Here is a 22,130-nt window from a genome sequence, read left to right on the forward strand (position 1 = left end):
TATCCAATTTTATGATATTTGCTAACAAGATTGATGCACACAGTTTTTTTTTTCATAAGACATATATATTTTAAAATAAAACCGATAATACAATTTATAATAACCATTATTACAAATAATGATTTATATTTAAAAGTTTTACAAACTTACAAATAATTTTGAGTCTTCTATCTGAGCTATAGCTTCTTTGAAATCCTATTAAGGGTTCACAATGAATTAATTAATTTCAAGTTGATATCAGTACAATTCACATCACTGGTAGCTAGCAAGTTCTTCGCTGATCTCAAGTGAGTTTTTCATGGCCGAAGTTACATAATATTTTCATAAAAATACTAACTTCCGATGTTAATCTGCTGAAATTAAACGGTTTTTAATGTTCAAAATCTACAAACATTTCTTGTTTTCTAGTAATAAGCGTTAATTGCAGGCATAGTTTTGAGATTTATAGCATACAAATTGTAGCAAACCAATAATTTATACTACTTTTTGGTGTGTTACATTGGTTACGTTTTATAAGCGTTAGATGAGATTCTAGAAATACCAGGGCACACGACAGGCAAAACTTTCGGCGCCTGTCGTGTGAAAGTGGGTTTTCTCGGGGCACTCCCGTTTCCCCCCACATCAAAATCTTCAGGCATTGGATTTCTAGATCCCAGCCTAGGCAACCTTTTTGCCAGACCCAGAATCGGGCCGTTTGATTTGATCTGAATTTGTATGAATTACATTCACGTTCACATCTGCCCAACTTTTTTCTTTTCGGGACAGGTCCCGGCCTTTCTTTCCACTGCTGCCTTTGCCTCCACCCAAAAGAACATTTAGTGAGACATTCTCCACCCAAAAATTCAAGAATAATAACAATAATTAATTTATTAAAATAATAATAATAATAATAAAACCACCACTTAATCTTAATAACAATCCACGAAAGGGGACGAAGAGGAACTACAAAGTTCCTGAACGCCCCAGTTGGAGAGAGAACTCTTCTGATTTCTCTCTCTCTAAACTGAACCCCTGCCACGGTAGTTTAGTTTTAGTTTCTAGAAATACCAGCTAGAAGAACAATATTGTCTTTTGTAGGGGGCCTGGCATGGCCTAGCGCGTAAGGCGTGCGACTCGTAATCCGAGGGTCGCGGGTTCGCGCCCGCGTCGCGCCAAACATGCTCGCCCCCCTCCCAGCCGTGGGGGCGTTATAATGTGACGGTCAATCCCACTATTCGTTGGTAAAAGAGTAGCCCAAGAATTGGCGGTGGGTGGTGATGACTAGCTGCCTTCCCTCTAGTCTTACACTGCTAAATTAGGGACGGCTAGCACAGATAGCCCTCGAGTAGCTTTGTGCGAAATTCCAAAACAAAACAAAAAAATTGTCTTTTGTATACACATGTACACTGTCGATTCTTACACTCGAGAACATTCTACTTTACTGAATAAGCGGAAATTTTGTAATACAGATTTAATAGTACAATTTACATGTATTTATAAATATATATTTAACTTAAACAAACATCAATATTTAAATATGTATATAATAGTAAATCCGTCACAACGTGATATATATATATAATATTAAATTGAATTCACAGTATATTGGAAAAGTGTACAATAATATTTATTTGCTTTCCATAACTTTTTTCTTTAAGTTTTCATCTTTTTAGAGTGTTATTTCTTTGCAGATGGCGCGTCACTGCTTCAACAACATGTTCTGTTCGATGTGGATGGGGTACACAGCAACGAATTGTAAAATGTGTCCAAGAATTTATGTATGGCAAAATGCAAGAGGTTAGCGAAGAATTCTGTGAACATCTTGCTAACAAGCCAAGTGATACAGAGCAATGTGAAGGAAACTGCCCAAAGGCAGAGTGGATGTTTCAAAAGTGGTCATCAGTAAGTATACCGTGTTATTGGATGAAAACAACGTTAATATAATGTGAGTTTTAAGCCTCCTACAATGTTGCATCAGTGAATTTACGCTTTTGCAAACAAAAGTCAAATATATTATTCGTACGATATGATCGTGGTCGTGGTTTATGTTATAAAACCTTAGAGAATCAAATGCGTACTGGACCTGTTCTTCCCTTCTTAGCTTGGCCTAAACACGTTTGCAAACATTGTTACTGGTAATTACTAAAATGTCTTTTTTTTTGTTGCCGGATCCATGCAGTCATCGCATGTGCAACAGGGCGTCCGTAGGCATTGGACGAATGTAAGTCTTATTTATATTAATTATGTTTACTGTTATTGTTGGTAGTTAGATGTCGGACATAGTAGGTTGTTTTTTTTTTTTACCAAGTTTCATTTCTAACTTCATTCATTTGTTTAATCCAGTTTGATTTTGAGTCATAAGTTAGGCTCAGAAATATAGCTGATCAGGCTACCTGTGGAAGGCTTTCGTTTAAAAATAATGTAGGGGCTGTTTACTTGTTTCAACAAATATATTGTGAATAATATCATTTTTATTTATGAAGTATTAATTTTTATTCTTTATGTTTTACAATAATTTTATGTTTAACTTAGACTTACTTATAAGTTAGTTTCTCCAACAGCAGTGTGTGAACTCTTCTATATATTCGTGTCATTTGTGATCTGGGAGAAAAAAATAACAATTTTGATGTATCTGGTCATCCCTTATGTAATATCCGATTTTAGGTTCAAAAAAAGAGAAATTATTTCAAACACTTTTAATGTTATTTAATCAATAATGTATGTTCCATTGTTATTAATTACCTTCTACCAACGATTCACAAGCTTCTGAATGTCAGTCAATAAATTTCTTGAGGATGGAAGAAAAAAATGTAGAGAGGTAGTTTTGATATCTTCATGTGTTCGAAGCTCTTTTCCATCAAGATACTTCTGAAAACTTCGGAATATATCATAAACAGATGGGGCAAGGTCTAGAAAATAAGGAGGATGTGGAACTTTTTCTCTAGCTTATCAATCTTTGCAGATGTTATCTTTGCTGTATGGGGCCGTGCATTATCCTGGTGTAACGCAACACCTTTACAATTGATCACAACAGGCCTCTTTTGTTTCAGTGTAACATTCAAGCGCTCTAACTGTTGACAATAGAAGTCTGATGTAATCGTTACATTGAGTGGCAGCAACTCAAAGTGGATCACATGAACAATATCTCACCAAACGCTTAAAAAGACTTTCCTAGGGTGGAAATCCATTATGAGCTGTGCTTTAGTCAGTTTACGTGCACTGAGCCATTGTATGCAGCGTTTAACATTTTTATAATATATCAATTTTTCCTCTCCAGTCACTAACTTGTCTAGAAAAGGTGAGCCACGTTCACGAGAGTGCAATAAAGTGCAAATGTCCACTCTTGCTCTAAGGTTGGCTTTTGTCAAATTATGGAAGACCCATTTTCCAAGTTGTTCCTTTTCAAGTTGTTGAATGGGTTGAATTAAGCTTCTGTGCTAGTTCTTCAACTGTTACAGTACAATATTCATCAAGTGCAGCCAGCAGCAAGTCATCTTTAAACTGAACAGAACGACCTGAATGTGATGCATCACTTAAGCTGTAGTCACCTGATCTGAGCTACTGAAACCACCTTCGACATTTTCTTTCATTGAGAGACTCTGCACCATAAACACCTCGAATGTTTCGTGTAGTTTCTGCTGCACTATTGCCTTTTTTAAACTCATAAAGCATTATGTACCTTATGTGCTCATTAGACAATTCCATCTTCATAAGGGTTTATTTGATTAATGACCTGAAATAGTGGAGTTGAATTAGTTTCTTTTATTTGTCTGAACATTTGTATACACGTCATAATACATATTTTAGTCATTAAAGCCTTCTACAAACATGGAAATGATGATGCACTTTTTGTATTACATTTTTGGACATTACTAATGGGATGACCTGATATTAAGGGCATTTCGTTCACATGATGAATAATATGGGGCTAACTGCCATTTCTTGAGAGATACCTGGCTCCGCACTAAAATATTCAGAATAGGTGTCTTATACATTAACATTAAATTTTCTGTTTCAAGAAAGTTGGAAAGCCATTGAATAGTAGTAGGCGGCAATTTCATACGGGACATTTGAAAAGATAATCCATTATGCTATATATATAGTGAATATTATATATGCAGGCAAATTGCATTCATTCTGATTGAAGCTCTTTATAAGAGTTTATTTAAGTCTTACTAGATATTTTGATTTGCGGAAATGTTTTGTTTATCCAGCAATTCTGAGGTGAGTTTAAGGTATACTAGTAATCTTTACCGATATTTTGACTATGCTGATAAAGCTAGTGAGGGTGATTGGTTTGAGTCTTCCTGGTTTCCTTTCCTTCAAGAAAGTAAATATATTTGCTAGCTTTCAAGCGGTTGATACATATATTCAGCTTTTCTTTAAAGATTAGAGATTTCTGCTAAATGCTCGTACGGTTACGGAGGACCTTTCTTGATCAGTATATATATTGTATGTAATCCAAGTCTGGAGCCTCGTTTTTAACCTTTCTAATTGTGTGGTGTGTCTGTGTTGTGAGATATTGTTCGAAAGTAGTTTCTACGTGAGCTTCTTCGAGTGGTACTTGGAGTATGAAGTTGTCTTTTTGTGCTTACACAAGTATTAATCTTATTGTACAAATATTGATTCATTGTTGGATAATTTGATGTTGTGAATATCTGTTGTAGGTGTTTTCTAAAAGCCTCTGCTTTTTGAGTATTTGTATGGGCCTGAGTATGTTATATGTAAATGTTGTACATGTGTATTATTTTAGTGTTTCCTGTAATTAATTTAAAATTTGACCAGACGTTTTGTTTTGAATCTGTATGATTCGTTTTAAGCAATAGTCGACCCGCTTTTGATTGTTTTTCGTACTTGGGTGATATTTCCTAGATTATTTCTTAATGTGTAGAGTTTTGAGTTAGAGGTTTCTTTTGTTCATATATAGTTTCTTAATTTTCTGGCGTTCCATAGGTTATGAGGTCTACATGTCAGACGGTTAGGTTTTTTTGTGATTTTTGATATACATTTGTGTGCTTCATGTAATAGTTACTCCCTGATTGTAGTGCTATAAATATCAGTATCGGTTTAGCTATCTGCACTGGTAGAGGTATTGACAATGAGATTGTTGATTAATATTTCTTTATTATTTGCTCAGTTGGCTTTTTTATAATTGTATTTTGGGTAAGTATTTATAAGTAACCATTTTCACAGAGGTCGAAGTCACACCAAATCGGCAAATGATGGCTTTTCTCATCCTCTCCAATATTAAACGATTGGAAAGAATTAAGTAATGCGGTTGAAAATAAACATATATCGAGGATATAAATACTATTGTACGAATATCTCGTGTGTGTAGGAGTATTATCGTTTAACAGAATAGTATCTGTTTTCTCAATAAAGTGTAACAGCTTTCTGGTGATGTTTGTTACTAACACTTTCTGTTATGTGTGTGCGTTTCTCATAGCTGCTGTGTCCAGCGAGGGGAATCGAACTCCTGATTTTAGCGTTGTAAATCTTTAGGATTTCCTCTGTATCAACGGGGAGACTTTTCTCTTATGGTGTAGTTACAGTTATTACTTACAATAACATGTAAAAAAAAAGTGTATCGAGTTTCGAATGTGGAGAGCAGTATACATTAAAACAAAAATAGCAATGTTATTTGTTAATTTCAGGTTTAGGAACATATTTCCATTATCAGATTGGTGATCGAATGTATTAATATATATATGTAAATACAAAGCAAGCATTCCCCTATTAGGATCACTTTTGCTTTCTCTGTTTTTCTAATTATTACATTGATATATTAGATGTATGGGTCTTGTATAATCTTGCGTCTCTGATAAATATAACATGTGGTTTGGTGTGACAATGTTCGATCTTGTGCCGCTTCAAAGCTAGGCTCTCCCTTGACGTTGACATAGAGCACAGCGAACTTATGAACTTTGAATGAAATAGGAGTTTTTTTATGTGTGTTAAAACTAGTGACATAATTAATGTTAGGTATTTTCTTGCTAATATGAATGCAGTAGTTAGAATGTCCTCTAATGTCGGTTCCGGTTTGTTATTTCTACTAAGAATTAAGATAATATTTGTTTTTTTACGATTTTATCTAATTTCTTTACTGTTTCGTCTTGTGTTGTTTCCAGTGTTTCGTGACTTCTTTTTTATGTGTCTCTTGTTCCTGCTATAGTGGAGCACTGAGAGGTAAATAAGTTTTTGTTCTTCCTCTATTGGACGAAGAGGTGTCTTAGTAGTTGCTACCAGTAAGGGTACTAATGCCGTCTGTATTTGTAGCGAGTGTTGTGTATTTGTTTGCTGATGGTTTTGCTCATTAATTTTCTAAGTTTTTATTGTGCCTTATGTTATAATATTTGTATTTATATTTTCGTATTTTATGCAAACTTTGTAATTTGTATAGTGTTTTTTATTACAATTGCAGAACTTTGGTTTTCTTTGTGTTCTCGGGCATTCTTTGGTATTGGGATTTGAAACACAGGTTACATAACTGTGGTCGTGATTTACATTCTACTATTACATGTCCATAGCGATCGCAATTGTAACACTGTGTTAACGTGATAGTTAGCATTTTAATGTCTTCCGGGTGGTATCGCTCTTACCAAAGTATTAGTATTTCGTTAATTTATCTATGTATGTATGTTGTTTGTGTTTTTCATTGTTATTTTTATTAGGTTTATGGGTGTTTGTGTTCTCTCTAATAATATTCTTTCCAACATCGTGTATGGTATATCGATTTTGGTCGATACCTTTTTTATCTGATAAAATCCATCTTTTTGCCAAGGTTCTTTCCAGAAGGTTGTTTTTGGATAGGTGGTTTCTAATGCTTCCTGGTTTAAGGCATCCTGAGTCTATTCTTGTTTACCGCTTTGGGTTCGGCTCCTTTAATGAGGATTCCCATCCATTCCCAAACGTATAATTGAGTTCCTGGGAGTTTGTAGGTATGTGCCATACCTCGTATAATAAAAGCATGCTTGGATGATGTTGATGTTTTTGTTTGATGGTTGGTTTGTTTGTATGTACGTCCTTGTTTGTATGTAAACTTTGTTATGAATCCAGTGAAATTGTATTCACGTTCAGAATGTTTGATATATCTGTGTTCTGTAATGTTTCTGTGTTTTTAGTGTATTCCAGATCTTATTTCAACATCTTCACACCACTATCATCATTATGTATATTAGCGGCTACAAGGTTTGTTAAGTGTTTCTGTACTTTGATTTTTATCTACGTTTCTCATATTTGCTGCACTTGCATAAACTATATATGTATTTATTAGTAAATAAGTAAACGGGACTTGTTTTTGTTTTATGTTCAAGCATTTCTTACTTAGTTATACTAATGAAGGAATTAAGTTTTAGAGATGATAGTGTTACACTATTATTACCTAAGTTAGGCTTAGAAGTATGGATTGAGCTCGATTATGTTGGTTTGTTTTCATCTATCTCGTTATTAGTTTACTCATAGCTTGTTGAAGCCATATAAAAACTATCGCAAAGCTGTTGGGAATTAGATAAAGCTAGGTGAGGAGATGTGCTGATTTAGCGTTGTTAAGGTATGACTGGAAAGTAGAGCCATCAAAACAAGTATTTTATTATTTGTAGTAAACTATTTGTTGTTTGCTGAATTTTACGTTAAACCGCTTGAAGACTATACGCGCTAGCTCTCCATAATTTAGAAATGATAGACTACAAGGAAGGCAGCTGATCAAAACCCCTTACCACCACCTCTAGGGATTTGGGCTACTGTAATCAAATAGTTGTACTAACTGTCATGTTATAACGTGCCCAATAACTAGAATTATAAACATATTTGGTGATGGGAAGGCTCTAACGATGAGATCATGCCAAGCCTCTAGTTTTGAAGTGACTTGCAAGAAGAAAGGTAGCTTTTCAGTATCATCCACCGCCAAATAATGAGTTACTATAATGTGACCGTCACTTTTACAACGTATCCACGGCCCCAAGTATAAGATGCGATTGGGGGGGAGGGGTAATAGGGAGCAAATCATGGAACATCGGATCTTCAGTGTAGCAAGCCAACCACTTGTAAATTGTAAAGTTCATCGCTAAATGTTCATTGCTGATAAGATAAGCAGTAATATTTTATTCAACTGATTTCCCAATACTGTTTATATTCATTAAATGTTCAAACTACTTACTGGTATTTTGTTTCGAATGTTTGATCTAGGAGCTACCATTTTTGTTTTTTGGATAACACGTTGGTTTCTATATATAACCCGTACGTTGAATATGAAAATTAATTTGTAATCTTACAGGATAAGTAATTTTTCATACAAAAATTAAGTGTTTGTGTCAAATGAAGGAAATAAAATTATCTGACTGGATGGATAATCGTTTCTGATTGTACACTAGGCGTTTTTTTTCAAACCAAGTAATTTCCCTAACATAAATTCCTTCGCGTAATTCCTAAAGTAACATTACAGCCACTTGCTTACATAGCGCGACATGGAGCTTATTTATGTTTAAATATACATCACACTATATTTCACATGGTCTACACTTTCAGTATTTAAAAAATATTATTTAATTTTATCTCTTAGTAACTATAAGTTTTCATAACTTTTGGTATTTTATTCTTTACTAAATTGTAATAAGGTTCCAATACTTTATAACTTTAGTGTTTATTGTTCTTCAGAAGCAACTTCTTAGAGTGAAAAAGTGGATTCACGCTCAGACTTCCCTGATTCATTATTACAGTGTTCAAAAACCTGTGGAGGTGGTGAACAGATCAGAAGCGCAATCTGTGTAGGATCTGATGGAAAGAAGCTGGATGAGAGGCATTGTGAAACTCCTGAAAAGATTACAAGAAAGGAGTGTAACACGGATCCTTGTCCGGAGTGGAAAGCTGGAAATTGGACGAAGGTTTGTTATTTTGTATTATGAACAAGGGTATTCGACCCTTGAATACCAAAGACCAAATATTCTGCCTCACTGTATAACAATTAAATTTTTGTTCTGATGTCGTACACCTTTAAAAAAAATCACCTCTAGAAACTGTAATTATCTTGCCTTTGTTTCAGTAAGCTTTCCTACAAGTACAAAGCTTGTTGATAAAGATATTTTTTAAAATAATAAATATAGGTTGTAATTCTACTTTTAAGAACAAGTAACTGCGACCTCATTAATATTGTTATTTCTTTAAAACTGAGGTTAAGCTTCTTCAACCAATCTCTGAAACCTTATATAAAATATCGGTGAGTCTAATACCGCAAGGCAAATAAAACATGAGTGTTTAAAAGCCTGCAAACAGAGATCATAAAAAGTTAGCAAACAAAGCTGGAAATACTGTGGAAATTATTTACTCAAACTACAAACCTCTATTTTGGCTTCATGTTGCTATATAGAATTACATTTGTTGGAGTCAAATTAGGGATTTTATAGTCTAATTAAATAATGTTACAATACCTTTAGCCTTGTTTTCTTACTTTTAATGATCACCATTTGCAGGTTTTTAAATTCCCAATTAAGATAAGAAGCTCATTCAAAGTATTTTAGTTTTATGTGTTTCCAAGAAAACTTATTATATCTGTTTACAAACTAGCCTTACCATTTTTTATTTCTTTTGTTAATATAAATACTTTTGCTTATAAAGTTACTGAAGAAAAAGAGAATTGTGTATGTTGGTGCTTCCAGTGAATTATCTACTTTTTTACACCAAGCGTTTAGTCGTGTATTAACACCATTGGTTAATTATCTAAACAAATATCTGAACAAAGTGAAGCTGAGCATTAATTTTATTTAATTTTTTATCTAAAGTTGAGTTACTTCACCTTTGTTTGCAGGCCCAGAATGGCCAGGTGTTTAAGGCACTCGACTCGTAAGCTGAGGGTCGCGGGTTTGAATCCCCGTCACACCAAACATGCTTGTTCTTTCAGCCGTGAAGGCGTTATAATGTGACGGTCAATCTTACTATTCGTTGGTAAAAGAATAGCCCAAGAGTTGGCGGTGATGACAATCTGCCTTCCCTCTAGTCTTACACTGCAAAATTAAAGACGGCAAGCGCAGATAGTCCTCGTGTAACTTTGCGCGAGTTCAAAACAAACCAAATCTTTGTCCGCATCTATATTTTAAATGTGATTGTAAAAGGTATACTGATTACTACAAGTATGGTACTTTAGTAGTATAAAGCAGCTGCAAGGTCTTGATAGATTCGGATAAATTGCACCGACTGGGTTTATCACAGCTATAAGTACTTGGGTTTTAATACCGAAACTGATGTATTTTTACTCTAAGCAAGAATATATAATTGACATTTTAATCAAATTTATCATTCAGTATTTTACTTAAAACTATAATAAACAGGCCTACAAGCCCGTAAATATAATGATCCGTGGTTCGTGTCCCGTTACTGCAGAAACACAACAAGAGAAACACACACACAAATACGCCCTGTACTTTAGGTCCGTGGAAGTGTTATAAAATTAACATTCAAATTTCACTACAAAGTAAGGAAAGAGTAACCCTTGAACTGACTGTAGGTGGTGTTGACTATTTGTTTTTTCTCTTGTTTATCACTTCAAAATGTAAACGGCAAGCGCAGATACCCCTCGAAAGATTTGCAGGAAATTTACTAACAGATGTGCGATTATGTATCTTAAAATTATAATAACATTAATAGTGGTGCTTTTGTTTGTAATTTATCAGAAGTCCTTTTTACTTATGGGAAAACATTGCTGATTTATCCAAAACAATAAGTAGTATTTACAAAAAGTTTTTATGGTATGATATCAAATACCTATAATGACGTAAATTATTCTTTTCTTATGTGATAATAATATAACTTTTAAGTACACCAAGTGGCTTATTGGTCCACCCAGACATTCCCCTCCCCACACATATATAAGCTCAAATCCAGCTCTTATCATTCATTCACTTAAACTCTATTAATGTTACTGGTTTCACCACATCTGAAGCAAACCAAATTCAGAGGTCAACTATCCTGTTAGAAAGATAAAACTGCTTTGGCTGAAGGTGACTCATCTCTTGCAAAAATGTATAGTTCTGTCTTTAACCTTACCATTATCACCACTAAGTATGAAAAACGATTATTGATCGACACTATGGATTCCCTTCAAAATCTTATACGCCTCAGTCAGATCCACTCTAACTCTTTTCTTCTCAAGAAAAAAAATAAATTTAGATATTTTATCTGATTAAATGTTTTTGACAGATAAAGGTTTTCATGTTTTATCATTTTTATTTGTTCTAGGAAAGGTAAATTTTAGTTGGCGAGTTAGGTGGTTAGAAAGTTCGACTCGTAATATGAGGGTCGCGGGTTCAAATACACATTATACCAAACGTGCTCGCCTTTTCAGACATAAAGGCGTTATAATGTAATGGTCAATCCCACAATTCGAAGGTAAAACAATACTTCAATAGTTATTGGTGGATGATGATGACTAGTTGCCTTCCCTCTAGTCTTACACTGCTAGAATACGGACGGCTAGCGGAGATATCCCTCGTGTAGCTTTGCGCGAAATTCAAAAAACAAATAAACAATGCCATTTGAACGGTACTAACAGAGAGTCGAGCGTTGACGTAAAACGCAAAATAACTTATACACATACATATACGATTTTCTAAATAAAGGTATTTTACAAGTTTTTGCTGGTTTTTAATTTTGCAATTTTACTTTGTTGTGACTTATTATTATAACAGTTTTATTTTTGAATGTGGTATTTTTCACAGTGTTCTGTAACATGTGGTATAGGAGAAAAATACCTTACATACTGGTGTCATTATGATGGCAAATCCGTTAGTGAAACCTACTGTGATCCTAAAAGAGTCCCCATACGCAAAGAGCTTTGTAAGCAAACACGTTGCCCTAAATGGGAACACGGCAGCTGGGGAGCAGTGAGTATTTTTAATTTTTACTTTTATTTGTAAGTATAAAGAAGTAGTATTTGAATATATTGCAAAAGTACTGGTTATATTGGTATTTCAAAATTCAACTTCGATTTTTAAGTGCATACTTAGAGATTTGCCAGTTTTTGATATAATACTTTGGAGATATTTGTTTTGTTTCAGTTTCTAGTTCTTTTCTTTTCAAACTCGTGACCGAGATTTGTCGACAACAAATAAAGTTATTGTGTGACTATTAACAGTAATAATTTAAGTCTTACCTGGTAAGTGAATGGTAAACTGAGTAGGTATCTGGTAATTGAAGAATGAACCAACTATTAAAATAGGCCTATTGTAATACTATAAATGTGGATTAATGTTATTTCTGTAAGAGTATGTAAAGTTGGACCACTGGGATGTAATGAATGTAGATTAATATGATTTATAGTATCACGTTATTTCTGGACAAGGTATGATGAGGTATAAAGTATAAACATACTTTTACTGGAGTGTAAACATGTTGACAGTAATGATTGTGATACTAGTATCTGAACTATAGAATGAAAAAAATGTTCCTTTGGAATTTGGATACACCCTCGAATGTTCAGCTAAGAGGAAGTCTAGAAATTACACACAATCGAGTTGAAGGATCCTTCTGTCAGGCCCTAGTGGAGCGGTTAGTAACAGTTTCTAATAAGCCCATGGGGATGATGAGAAGTAATTAGTCAGCAATTCTCCAATAGAGTAGATGTGCGTTTTGGGATAAAAGCCAATAAAGATAATTAGATAAGACAAATAGAAATATTTTGTCCGACGAATGGCAAAACGAAGATATTAGGTAGTTAATCGTCATTTCATTAGTAGAATAGAAGATAATTTTTCTTGACAGAAGCTAAGTAGTATTCAATAGAAAATAGATACATTATTCAAATTGTTTTTCTAGAGACGAGTACAGTGAAGAGTGGTTAAATGCAATGAAAATGTTAAGCAAACAATCTGAGATCAGGTCTGCACATAATTATTACGTCACAGAACGTATCTTAGTTGCCGATATTTATTAATATTTATTAACGCGTGGCAAAAGTAAACAAAAACTTGTCAGCCCACTAATTCAATAAAAGAAATTAAAATTATTTTTTCAGATAGCTTTACTCATAGCAAAATTATTATATATAATAGTTAATCCTTGCACATAACTAAAAAATTTATTAAAACTTACCTGTAAAAATTCGCTACAAACAGTTACGTAAAATGTTTGTACTCTCTGTTTTGGATAACAATATACATACTTTTGTCAGTATTAAAATTATGCACTCAATATTTATAGCCATCCAAACTCCTTGTCCTCCTTCAGAAAGCCCAAGTGCCAAGATCTACGTCAAAGAAATATGGGTCTGTGCAAATTTGACATGCTCATTAGAATAAAAACAAATCAATGTTTCAGCTCGGTGTAAGGTTCATAAAGTTAGACGCTCTACGAGATAAAATTATTGATACTTCATACCAAAAGTCTGGCAGTTGGATATAGAACATTAATCTTGGAAAGAGGGCACGCCTAGCTTTGGTATTTTAAAGTAAATTTTATGTAATTTTTAATTGTCTAATGTAATGCCTATTAAATATAATAATTTCATATCGCAGAACTTTAGGAAAATAAATTAATTCATGTATAGAAGGATGGCATAAATAGAAATCTACAAAAGGAGGTTCCCCATTTTGGGGGTTAAAGGAACTAAATGGGAAAGATATAACAGATAGGTCTTGTACATGCTCACCCTGGAAAATGTTTGCAATGTACACTGATAATAATGCGTTTAAAAATAGTACATGAACCTTTGTTTCATGCACTTCTAACGTGCGTTTCGGAAGGAAAGTGTTCTCGCATCTGCAGTATGTAATTTTGGGAATGTGCATAATAAAACATCATCTACTGATAATATTAGCGTTATTAAAGTAAACATTCTAGAATACTAAGCTGTATTTAATAAAACGTTGATTTAAAAATATGCAATATTATAAATGATGTAGATGTTCTATCGTTTGAATTTCAATTGTGATAATTAATATGATATCGTAATAATGGTATTATTTCACTGATAATCTGTTGCCATAATAAATGAAAAACGTACATGCTTTATTCGTATGATTTCCACACGTGATGTGATATGTAAAATGTAACTGTAATACGCATCCTAATGTGAAGTAAAAACAAGATGTTTTTATTATATAATTTGTGACCATAGAAATGTTAAACTTTCTTTAAGTAAATAAATGCTTGTTAAGAGTAGAATTCCCATTAGTAAAGTGAAGTAGTCTCGGACACACAAAGTACCAGAAAAAAAATGAGTTACGTTATACCGAAGAATAACAATAAGTTGATAAAGGGGAAGTAAAATGGATTTCTTTGGTAAAACGACCACAGCTGTGTATCGTCACTTATGACATGCTACCATCTAGAGTGTAAATAACAACTGTTCATGTGATACTGTGCATAAACACTGGCGGAGGAGGGCTAATTTTAATGATTGAAGTATTACTTCTTTTTCTTTATCAATTTTGATCTAGCATAAGCACTTTTATGCTTTAAAAAAATAGACTTATTGTGAGTTTAAGTTCGCGTTAACATGAGTGGCTTAGGATAAGACGTGCTCCCTCCCACGGGTCTCCATCTTACCCAACAGAGTTGGCGTATATTTCAGCCATAAGCTTTAGCTGTATTGTACATCATTGTATCAAATTAGTACCCGCGTTCTCTTGTACAATTATCCCAGTTAATGCACAACATGTGCAAGGCGCACGCCTCTTATGATTTCCATCTGAAACATTTAAATCATAGTTTGCGTGAGTTACTAAATCCAGCATTTATTTTAAATTGTAACTGTTATTATTTAGATATGGCAATTTTACGCGATCTTCCCAGGGGGGGCTGTTTTATTTAACTTTATAGTTAAAACGGCCTATAATCATAAAATGTGCATTTTCTCAAAACCTGTTTATTTCTTTGTTTTCCTTAATTTCGCGCTAGTCGTCCCTAATTTAGCAATGTAAGACTAGAGGGAATACAGCTAGTATTCACCACCCACCTCCAATTCTTGGGTTACTCTTTTACCAACGAACAGTGGGATTGACTGTCAATTATAACGCCCCCACTATAGGGAGAGTAAACATGTACCATCCAATAAAACATACATCTAATACTGTTTAGAAATCTAAGTGTGATTATGTTTTATGTTATTAAATGTATAGATAAACGTTTAAATACACATACGTAAAAATTTCATATATTAGCTGGTTACATCATGAAGGCTTGTCATAGCCAGATGGGTTAAGGCGTTCGACTCAAAATCTGAGGGTCGCGGGTTCGAATCCCGGTCACACCAAGCATTCTCACCCTTTCAGCCGTGGTGGCGTTATAATGTGACGGTCATTCCCAGTATTCGCTGGTAAAAGAGTAGCCCAAGAGTTGGCGGTAGGTGGTGATGACTAGCTGCCTTCCCTATAGCCTTACACTGCTAAATTAGGGACGGCTAGCACAGATAGCCCTCGAGTAGCTTTGCGTGAAATTCAAAAAACAAACAAACAATGCATAATGAATGTAGTCGTATCAGATAAAATTATTGGTACTTCATATGAACTGGGGAATAATTAACAATATAATGTATTTCTTTTTTTTATTTCAACTCACTTAAATGTTGTATTGGATTTATGTATTATGCGTCTGCATGCGTGTTTGTATATATTCATTTTGTAAATTCACTAAGTATAAGCTTTTAAATATAACTGTAGTGTTCTGAAACGTCACCCTAACTCGTTAAGAATGTGTAATTTAATCAGTATTTGTCGTATATGTGGTTTGAGATGTAAATATTGATCGTTATAGGTATAATGTGAGCCTGTGCCATCTCTGTATGGCATATGACGTGTGATTATGACCTTCCTGGTGTGTGACTGGTCATAACATACATGTAATATGTTGTTATTCCAGAACACAAACCTTCCATGTGACTCTTAAACTTGGCACCATGTGATTTTGTATAGAATGCTATTTCGTATATATTCATCACATTCAGTTAAGTTGTATTCATGTTTTTGTATTTCTGAAAAATCTTGTATATGGTAAACATGTTTTTCTAAAGTAAGTTTTCTGGGAAGCAGGTTGACCCCGTGGTATAGTTCCATATTTGGAACTTGTAAGTTAAGCTTGAATCCGTGCGATAGTACAAAATATTCCCTCACTTTAAATTCTGTATGTGTTATAATAGTAACAGTATGGATGATGGTTGTCTTGATCAGGAGTTCGAAATTACGAACTACGATGGATTGCTTTAAAAGCTTTACCGTAAATACGAATAGAGACTTTTTGTATTAATGCCTCGCTTTCTTTAATTGAAACTTATCTGTTTTCTTTCTAAGTGTAATAAACCTTGTGGAGGAGGATTTCAAAACCGGCTGATTGCTTGTCGAGATGGAAGAGGAAATAGTGTTCCCGAACATAAGTGTGATGTGTACACTCGTCCTCGAGAGACCCAAGGATGCAACACCGAGGACTGCCCATCTTACTTGAATTACCGCTGGTTTCTCGGCACTTGGAGCTCTGTATGATTTCCTTAAAAGCTGCTAATTTTATAATTAATGTTGGAATCGCTTAAATAATACTTAGATGAAAACAGTTCTAGCGGCTGCAACTTTAAACAGTATTAATAAACCTTATCCAAATTATTTAGAATTGTACGAACTCTTGCTCAGATATCTTCTGTTAAGCATTTAAATGAATTAATGAGAAATAACAACCCTGCATGAGTACGTTTTCTATTAATGACCTAATGTTCTTATCCTATTTCCCAGCATGGCCAGGTGGTTAGGGCATTCGACTTGCAGTCTGAGGGTCGCGAGTCCAGATCTCCGTCAAACCAAACATTACCGCCCTTTCAGCCCTTGGGGCGTTATAATGTGACGATCAATCGAACTATTCGTTGGTAAAAAGAGTAGCCCAAGAGTTGGCGGTGGGTGGTTATGAATAGCTGCTTTCCTTCTAGCCTGACACTGCTAAATTAGGTATAGCTAGCGCAGATAGCCCTTGTGTAACTTTGCGCAAAATTGAAAAACAAAGCAAAATACGTGTTCTTATCCATCTTCAAGTAAATCTGTACAGTAGGCCCTGAAATACTCTGAAATATACTTTTTTTTTTGGAAGGGGGTACTCCTGTAAGAAGAACGTCGAAACTCTAAACACTTTCCATTTTTACGTTAAACTGTTGATTAATTTGGAAGGGGGTACTCCTGTGAGAAGAACGTCGAAAATCTAAACACTTTCCATTTTTACGTTAAACTGTCGATTAATTTAACCCCTACATTATGTGAGACTGCATTTTGATAATTTCCATATCTAAATTAAGTTTGTTGTTTTCAATGACTCTTTATATATTAATACTGACTTCTAAATGATTCATTTCATTCAACTATTAAATATCTCTTCCCAAAACAACCTTAATTCATTATGAATGGTTCCCACTCACTAGTGGCTGAAATTAACTTTATTTTTTGGTTAACCTGCAAAATTTCAAGTAACTTCATTAAAAATTAAAATTATGAGTAGAGGTGTGTATTCGAAATTCAAGTAAATATATACAACTTAAAACTAGTAAATAGAATCTGTTTAAATTAAAACAGAATATAGATTTTATACATAAGTGATTATCATTCCTTTTTTTTCACGTGTGATTGTTGCTAACGAACACTTTAAGTTTTCATTTTAACAATTTATTATCGACGCTCACTGATGGTGCATTGCTTTCTAATTATATCTGAGTTTTAAAATTTACAGTGCCATTTTCAGATTCATTGTCACAGCTAGTTGTGCAACAACCCTTTTAGAAAGGCTCATCAATCTTTAATTCTTTTAGAAAGATTGATCCATTTTTTGATTGATCCATTGGTTTCACCAATGTCAATTACTTTTTTAGAATTTGCAAAAAAATGAACTTGTAGAGTTTGAAGTAGTAATATTTACTTTGTTCTCTATGTTGAAAGCTAAATTCTTTAGTTTCACTTAATATTTAGGTGGTTTTGAGGACAACTTCTCCAAAGCTTTATCAACTTGAATTTTTCAAATTGGGATTTCTTGATCATAATGTACAGAAACATTGCCTTGGTAAAAGTACTTTTTGCTCCCTTAGGTGAATCTTTTCATCTGCGTACAATAAACAAGCAAATACCTTGCACAGCTACTGTATCTTCGTGATTGATGTCAATGGCACTGATCAGGTTATCCTTTTTGGATGCACGAAAGAGTTCCATAAGGTCAGCATAAGACATAGAATGCTTTGAGATGTTCATTGTGTTCCCTCATCTTTTTCTGGTATTTCTCAAAGGCTCCAGTAATGATATTTAAAATTTATATAAAACTAATCTAGAAGCAGTTCTTATAGTGACTTTTGATCTAACATTTTACATGTAATGTTCTGATCCATTTCGTTTTCTTCTTGCCTTTTTAAAGTTCAGAGTAACATGCCCATGTCATGAAACCATTCTATGCCAGTCTTACAAGAGCTTCACGTGCAAACATATGGAATATAACTGTTCTTTAACATTTGTGATCATTCATTACAAATGTTAAAGAACAGTTATATTCCATATGCCAGTCTTACAAGAGCTTCACGTGCAAACATATGGAATATAACTGTTCTTTAACATTTGTAATGAATGATCACAAATGTTAAAGAACAGTTATATTCCATGTCATGAAACCATTCTATGCCAGTCTTACAAGAGCTTCACGTGCAAACATATGGAATATAACTGTTCTTTAACATTTGTGATCATTCATTACACCTGCAGTTAACCGTTCAGCAGTGATGTTTAATTCTACAAGGAGCCTGCATCTTTTTATGTATTTTCAACTTTGGAAAGAATTATGCATAAAGTGCAAAACATTCTAAGCCAGAGAATGTTAAGTTGGAACTTTTTCTGAAAGTTTAGCACAAAGGACTTAATCAGAAACTGTCACAATTCTGCACAACATTAAAGTTTTGATAGTCTCCATCTATATGAAGACCAGTTTCATAAACTGTTTAAATTATTGTCACAGGAGTGTTCATTGAAGACAGGTGCTCAACACCCTGTCAGTTTCAGCTGCATACAGTTTGGTTTTCTATTCTGAGGACAATCCATAAAAAGCTTTGTGTACATCTTCTCTGTAATCCTGCTTATTTCATCACCTGCTACAAACTTCAGAACGGAAAGAGTAGCGTTTGTTTTTAATTCGATTATTTAACCATTTCATATTAGTGAATAAAACTCTAAAATCAACAATAAATGTTTTAGTGTCTCCTGCTTTGCCCATGTCACAGCATACATCACGTTTTGACATAGTTAGTTTATAATATCGTGTGTAATTTTGACAAGACAAGCATCACCTGCCATTAAATTCTTTAAGAAATGCTTCATACCTGATAACATCCTTAAGCTGCTTATGTTGATTTCTGGTACTTCTAGATTTTGATCCTTAGTGTTGGTGCGTACCTGAGAAGCAACTTTTTTTTGTAACTTCATTTATGTTTGAAGCAATGACTTTCAAAGATATAGTTCTTTTGTCAGCATTTAATTTTCTTTTGTAGTCACTTATATAGATAGCTGGTATGAAAACAGAATCAACTTCTCCTTATCATACAAAAGCAAAGAAATAATCCACAACATTTTGGATCTCCAAAGAAATAATTTATACTGCTGTTTTCCATCATATCAGTTATTTTAGACATATTGGGTTCAGTATAAATATCAGTTTTGATATAACTAAAAAGGTATCTCATATGTATCTTCTACAACTTCGTAATACCTTATATGCACTCGATTTGCGTTAATGTAACAATCTGTTTGAATTCTTTAGGTTAGAGTTTTGTTACTGCACTGATATGTATATGTTCAATAGCGTGATGTACAGTAGTGTTATTCATTAGCCCAAATAACTGATAAAATGTTTTACCTTCTTTATCAACTGCAGTCTCTTTGGCTACTTTGTCGGACATTACTTCGTCTCATTTCACTAATAGCTCTATCGTTTACTACTGTCCCCGCTAGTATAGCGGTAAGTCTACGGATTTACAACGCGAAAATCAGGGGTTCGATTCCTCTCGGTGGCCTCAGCAGATAGCCCGATGTGGCTTTGCTATAAGAAAAAACGCTAAACGTTTACTACTTCTTCAAATGTTTACTTTTTGTTGTTGCAAAATTGAACTTTTTTCTAATAAACAAAAGAGGAAAACTTGGATTTTTTAGTTACTTTTTTAAGGGAAGTACAGATATCTACTGTGTCAGGAATGTAGTTGGTGCAGTGGATATTTCTAATTTATTTTTACCATCTCTCCCATCTAACCTGCGGTCTTCTGTAATCCGTGGTTGGCAGAGTACAGATAGTCCATTGTATAGCTTTGTGCTTAACTACACATAAGCCAATCTTTCCACTATAAAAAGGCTAGATATCTGTGATACCAAGTTTCTAAAATTCTCCATTCTTATATTTTTCGCTGATTCTAAACTAAGAGTATACGCCATAATTACGTTGTTTAAAAAATGTAATCTAGAACTGTGCATGTTGCATTAAGACCAAGTGTAAGCGAGTGTTCGTATTTTGAAATATGCGTCATGTACAACGGGCTTCTTAGAAGTGCTACTGACGAGACATATTCCAATCCCACCCCATGCATTGTGCTCATATTTCTCACGGCTCTTATATTCTATGGGAAGGCAATCATAAAGCCGATAAGGAAGAAAAAAATATGGTTTGAGTATTGCAGTATGTAAGAATACTGACGGACAGTTGTACCAGACCTTGATGTCTGACAGCAACGTGGAACTTAAAAAGTAAAATATAGACATTTATTATAATAACTTAAATGCAGAACCGTTCTCTTCAGAAATATGTATAACTTATTAAAGTTGTAGTACAAAATTATACGTTGAACCTGTCATATTATCTTAAATTTCAAAGTACGTTTTTTACATAAAAGTTGTTCATTCGGAATATCTAACATGCGATACTTGTGTTTGGAAGTATATTATTCTAACATAATAGTAAATGGACAAACAACGATTTATAATGGTAATAAAATATTTCAGGGAACAAACTACATGCACTATGCATCAAAGAAATGTTGCTTTCGTATACGTAGGCAAGCAATTGGTGCTATCTAACTTTTAACTTACTGCTTCGTACCGAGAACATTATTGAACACAAGGGTAAAAAAAACCTAATTCAACTAGAGAGGTTTTCTTCCGCCACACAGTGTTGCTCATATTTGGCTCTAAACAAAAGCATGAACAGGTGTTAGTATATCAGTGGCTATCATTGGACACGGAGTATTTTTAGAAATATATCCTAAAGTTAAACTTCAATCATATTTGGCCGAGTTATAGAAAAAAAAAAGTATGAAAAATTGGTTCACATGTTGACAAATAGAGAATTTATGGATATTTGTGTCCTTGAACCTTCAAAAATTAATCACTTCTAAGTTGGTCATAATTCAAATATATTCTAACTTTTGTCCAAATCCATTCAGCTGTGTTCGAGAAATGTTGCTGATAGTCATACAAACAAACTCTCTCACACACACATGGTCACTAACACACATATGCATAATCTGGAAGTTTTCGAAACAGCAAATCATTTAGTTTGTTTTATTTAGCCAGAAAGTAGATTCATTTCGTAAAACGTCGTTTTGTTGTGTAAGTTGGCTGTAAGTTAAGCGAATAGAAAGTTGTACTATGATTTCAACGATTAGTTGAAAGAGAATTTGCTTAACTTTGTATTATGTTTTAATCACAAATATATTGTATGAATATAAAAAGTAAACTTGCTTTCATAACCTGGTTTAATTTGTATGTAATTCGTGTCACATGACTAATCACTTGTAAAACATTTTAGCTTTTTCCGTCAAACTGCTCCCCCAGTGGAACAGCGGTATGTCTGCGAACTTGTACTGCTAGACACCGGATCTCGATACCCGTGATGGGTAGAGCATCGATAACCCTATGCATAGCTTTGTGTTTAATAACAAAAATCAACTATCAAAGTAATTTCTATCAGCATGTATAGAACACATAAACCTAACAAAACTGGGCAATTATCTTAGCCACCCGATAACGTTGCTTTGTCGAGTTGTAGGATAAATCGCATGAATAAAGAAATCGCACTCATGCTTGGCAAAAATAAATAAATAAATTTAGTATAAATGGAACTGTTTGAATAGCTTAATAACTTAACAAGCGTAACCTTTTGATATAGATGTGTGTGTGTGT

The 22,130-nt window shown here is 33.9% G+C and overlaps 1 protein-coding gene across 3 annotated transcripts in view; it reads left to right on the forward strand.

Moving 5' to 3' along the window:
* LOC143255617 (A disintegrin and metalloproteinase with thrombospondin motifs 9-like) overlaps positions 1-22,130 on the forward strand; it is a 157,486-nt gene that overhangs the window by 112,406 nt on the left and 22,950 nt on the right. For all 3 annotated transcript variants that reach the window (XM_076511529.1, XM_076511531.1, XM_076511530.1), the window contains exons 20-23: positions 1,671-1,881; positions 8,694-8,858; positions 11,685-11,849; positions 16,251-16,433. In XM_076511529.1, the coding sequence (XP_076367644.1) occupies positions 1,671-1,881; positions 8,694-8,858; positions 11,685-11,849; positions 16,251-16,433 (724 nt within the window). The remainder of the gene's footprint in view (positions 1-1,670; positions 1,882-8,693; positions 8,859-11,684; positions 11,850-16,250; positions 16,434-22,130) is intronic.

The sequence above is a fragment of the Tachypleus tridentatus genome, chromosome 7 (assembly GCF_004210375.1).
Source record: "Tachypleus tridentatus isolate NWPU-2018 chromosome 7, ASM421037v1, whole genome shotgun sequence".
Classification (NCBI taxonomy): domain Eukaryota; kingdom Metazoa; phylum Arthropoda; class Merostomata; order Xiphosura; family Limulidae; genus Tachypleus; species Tachypleus tridentatus.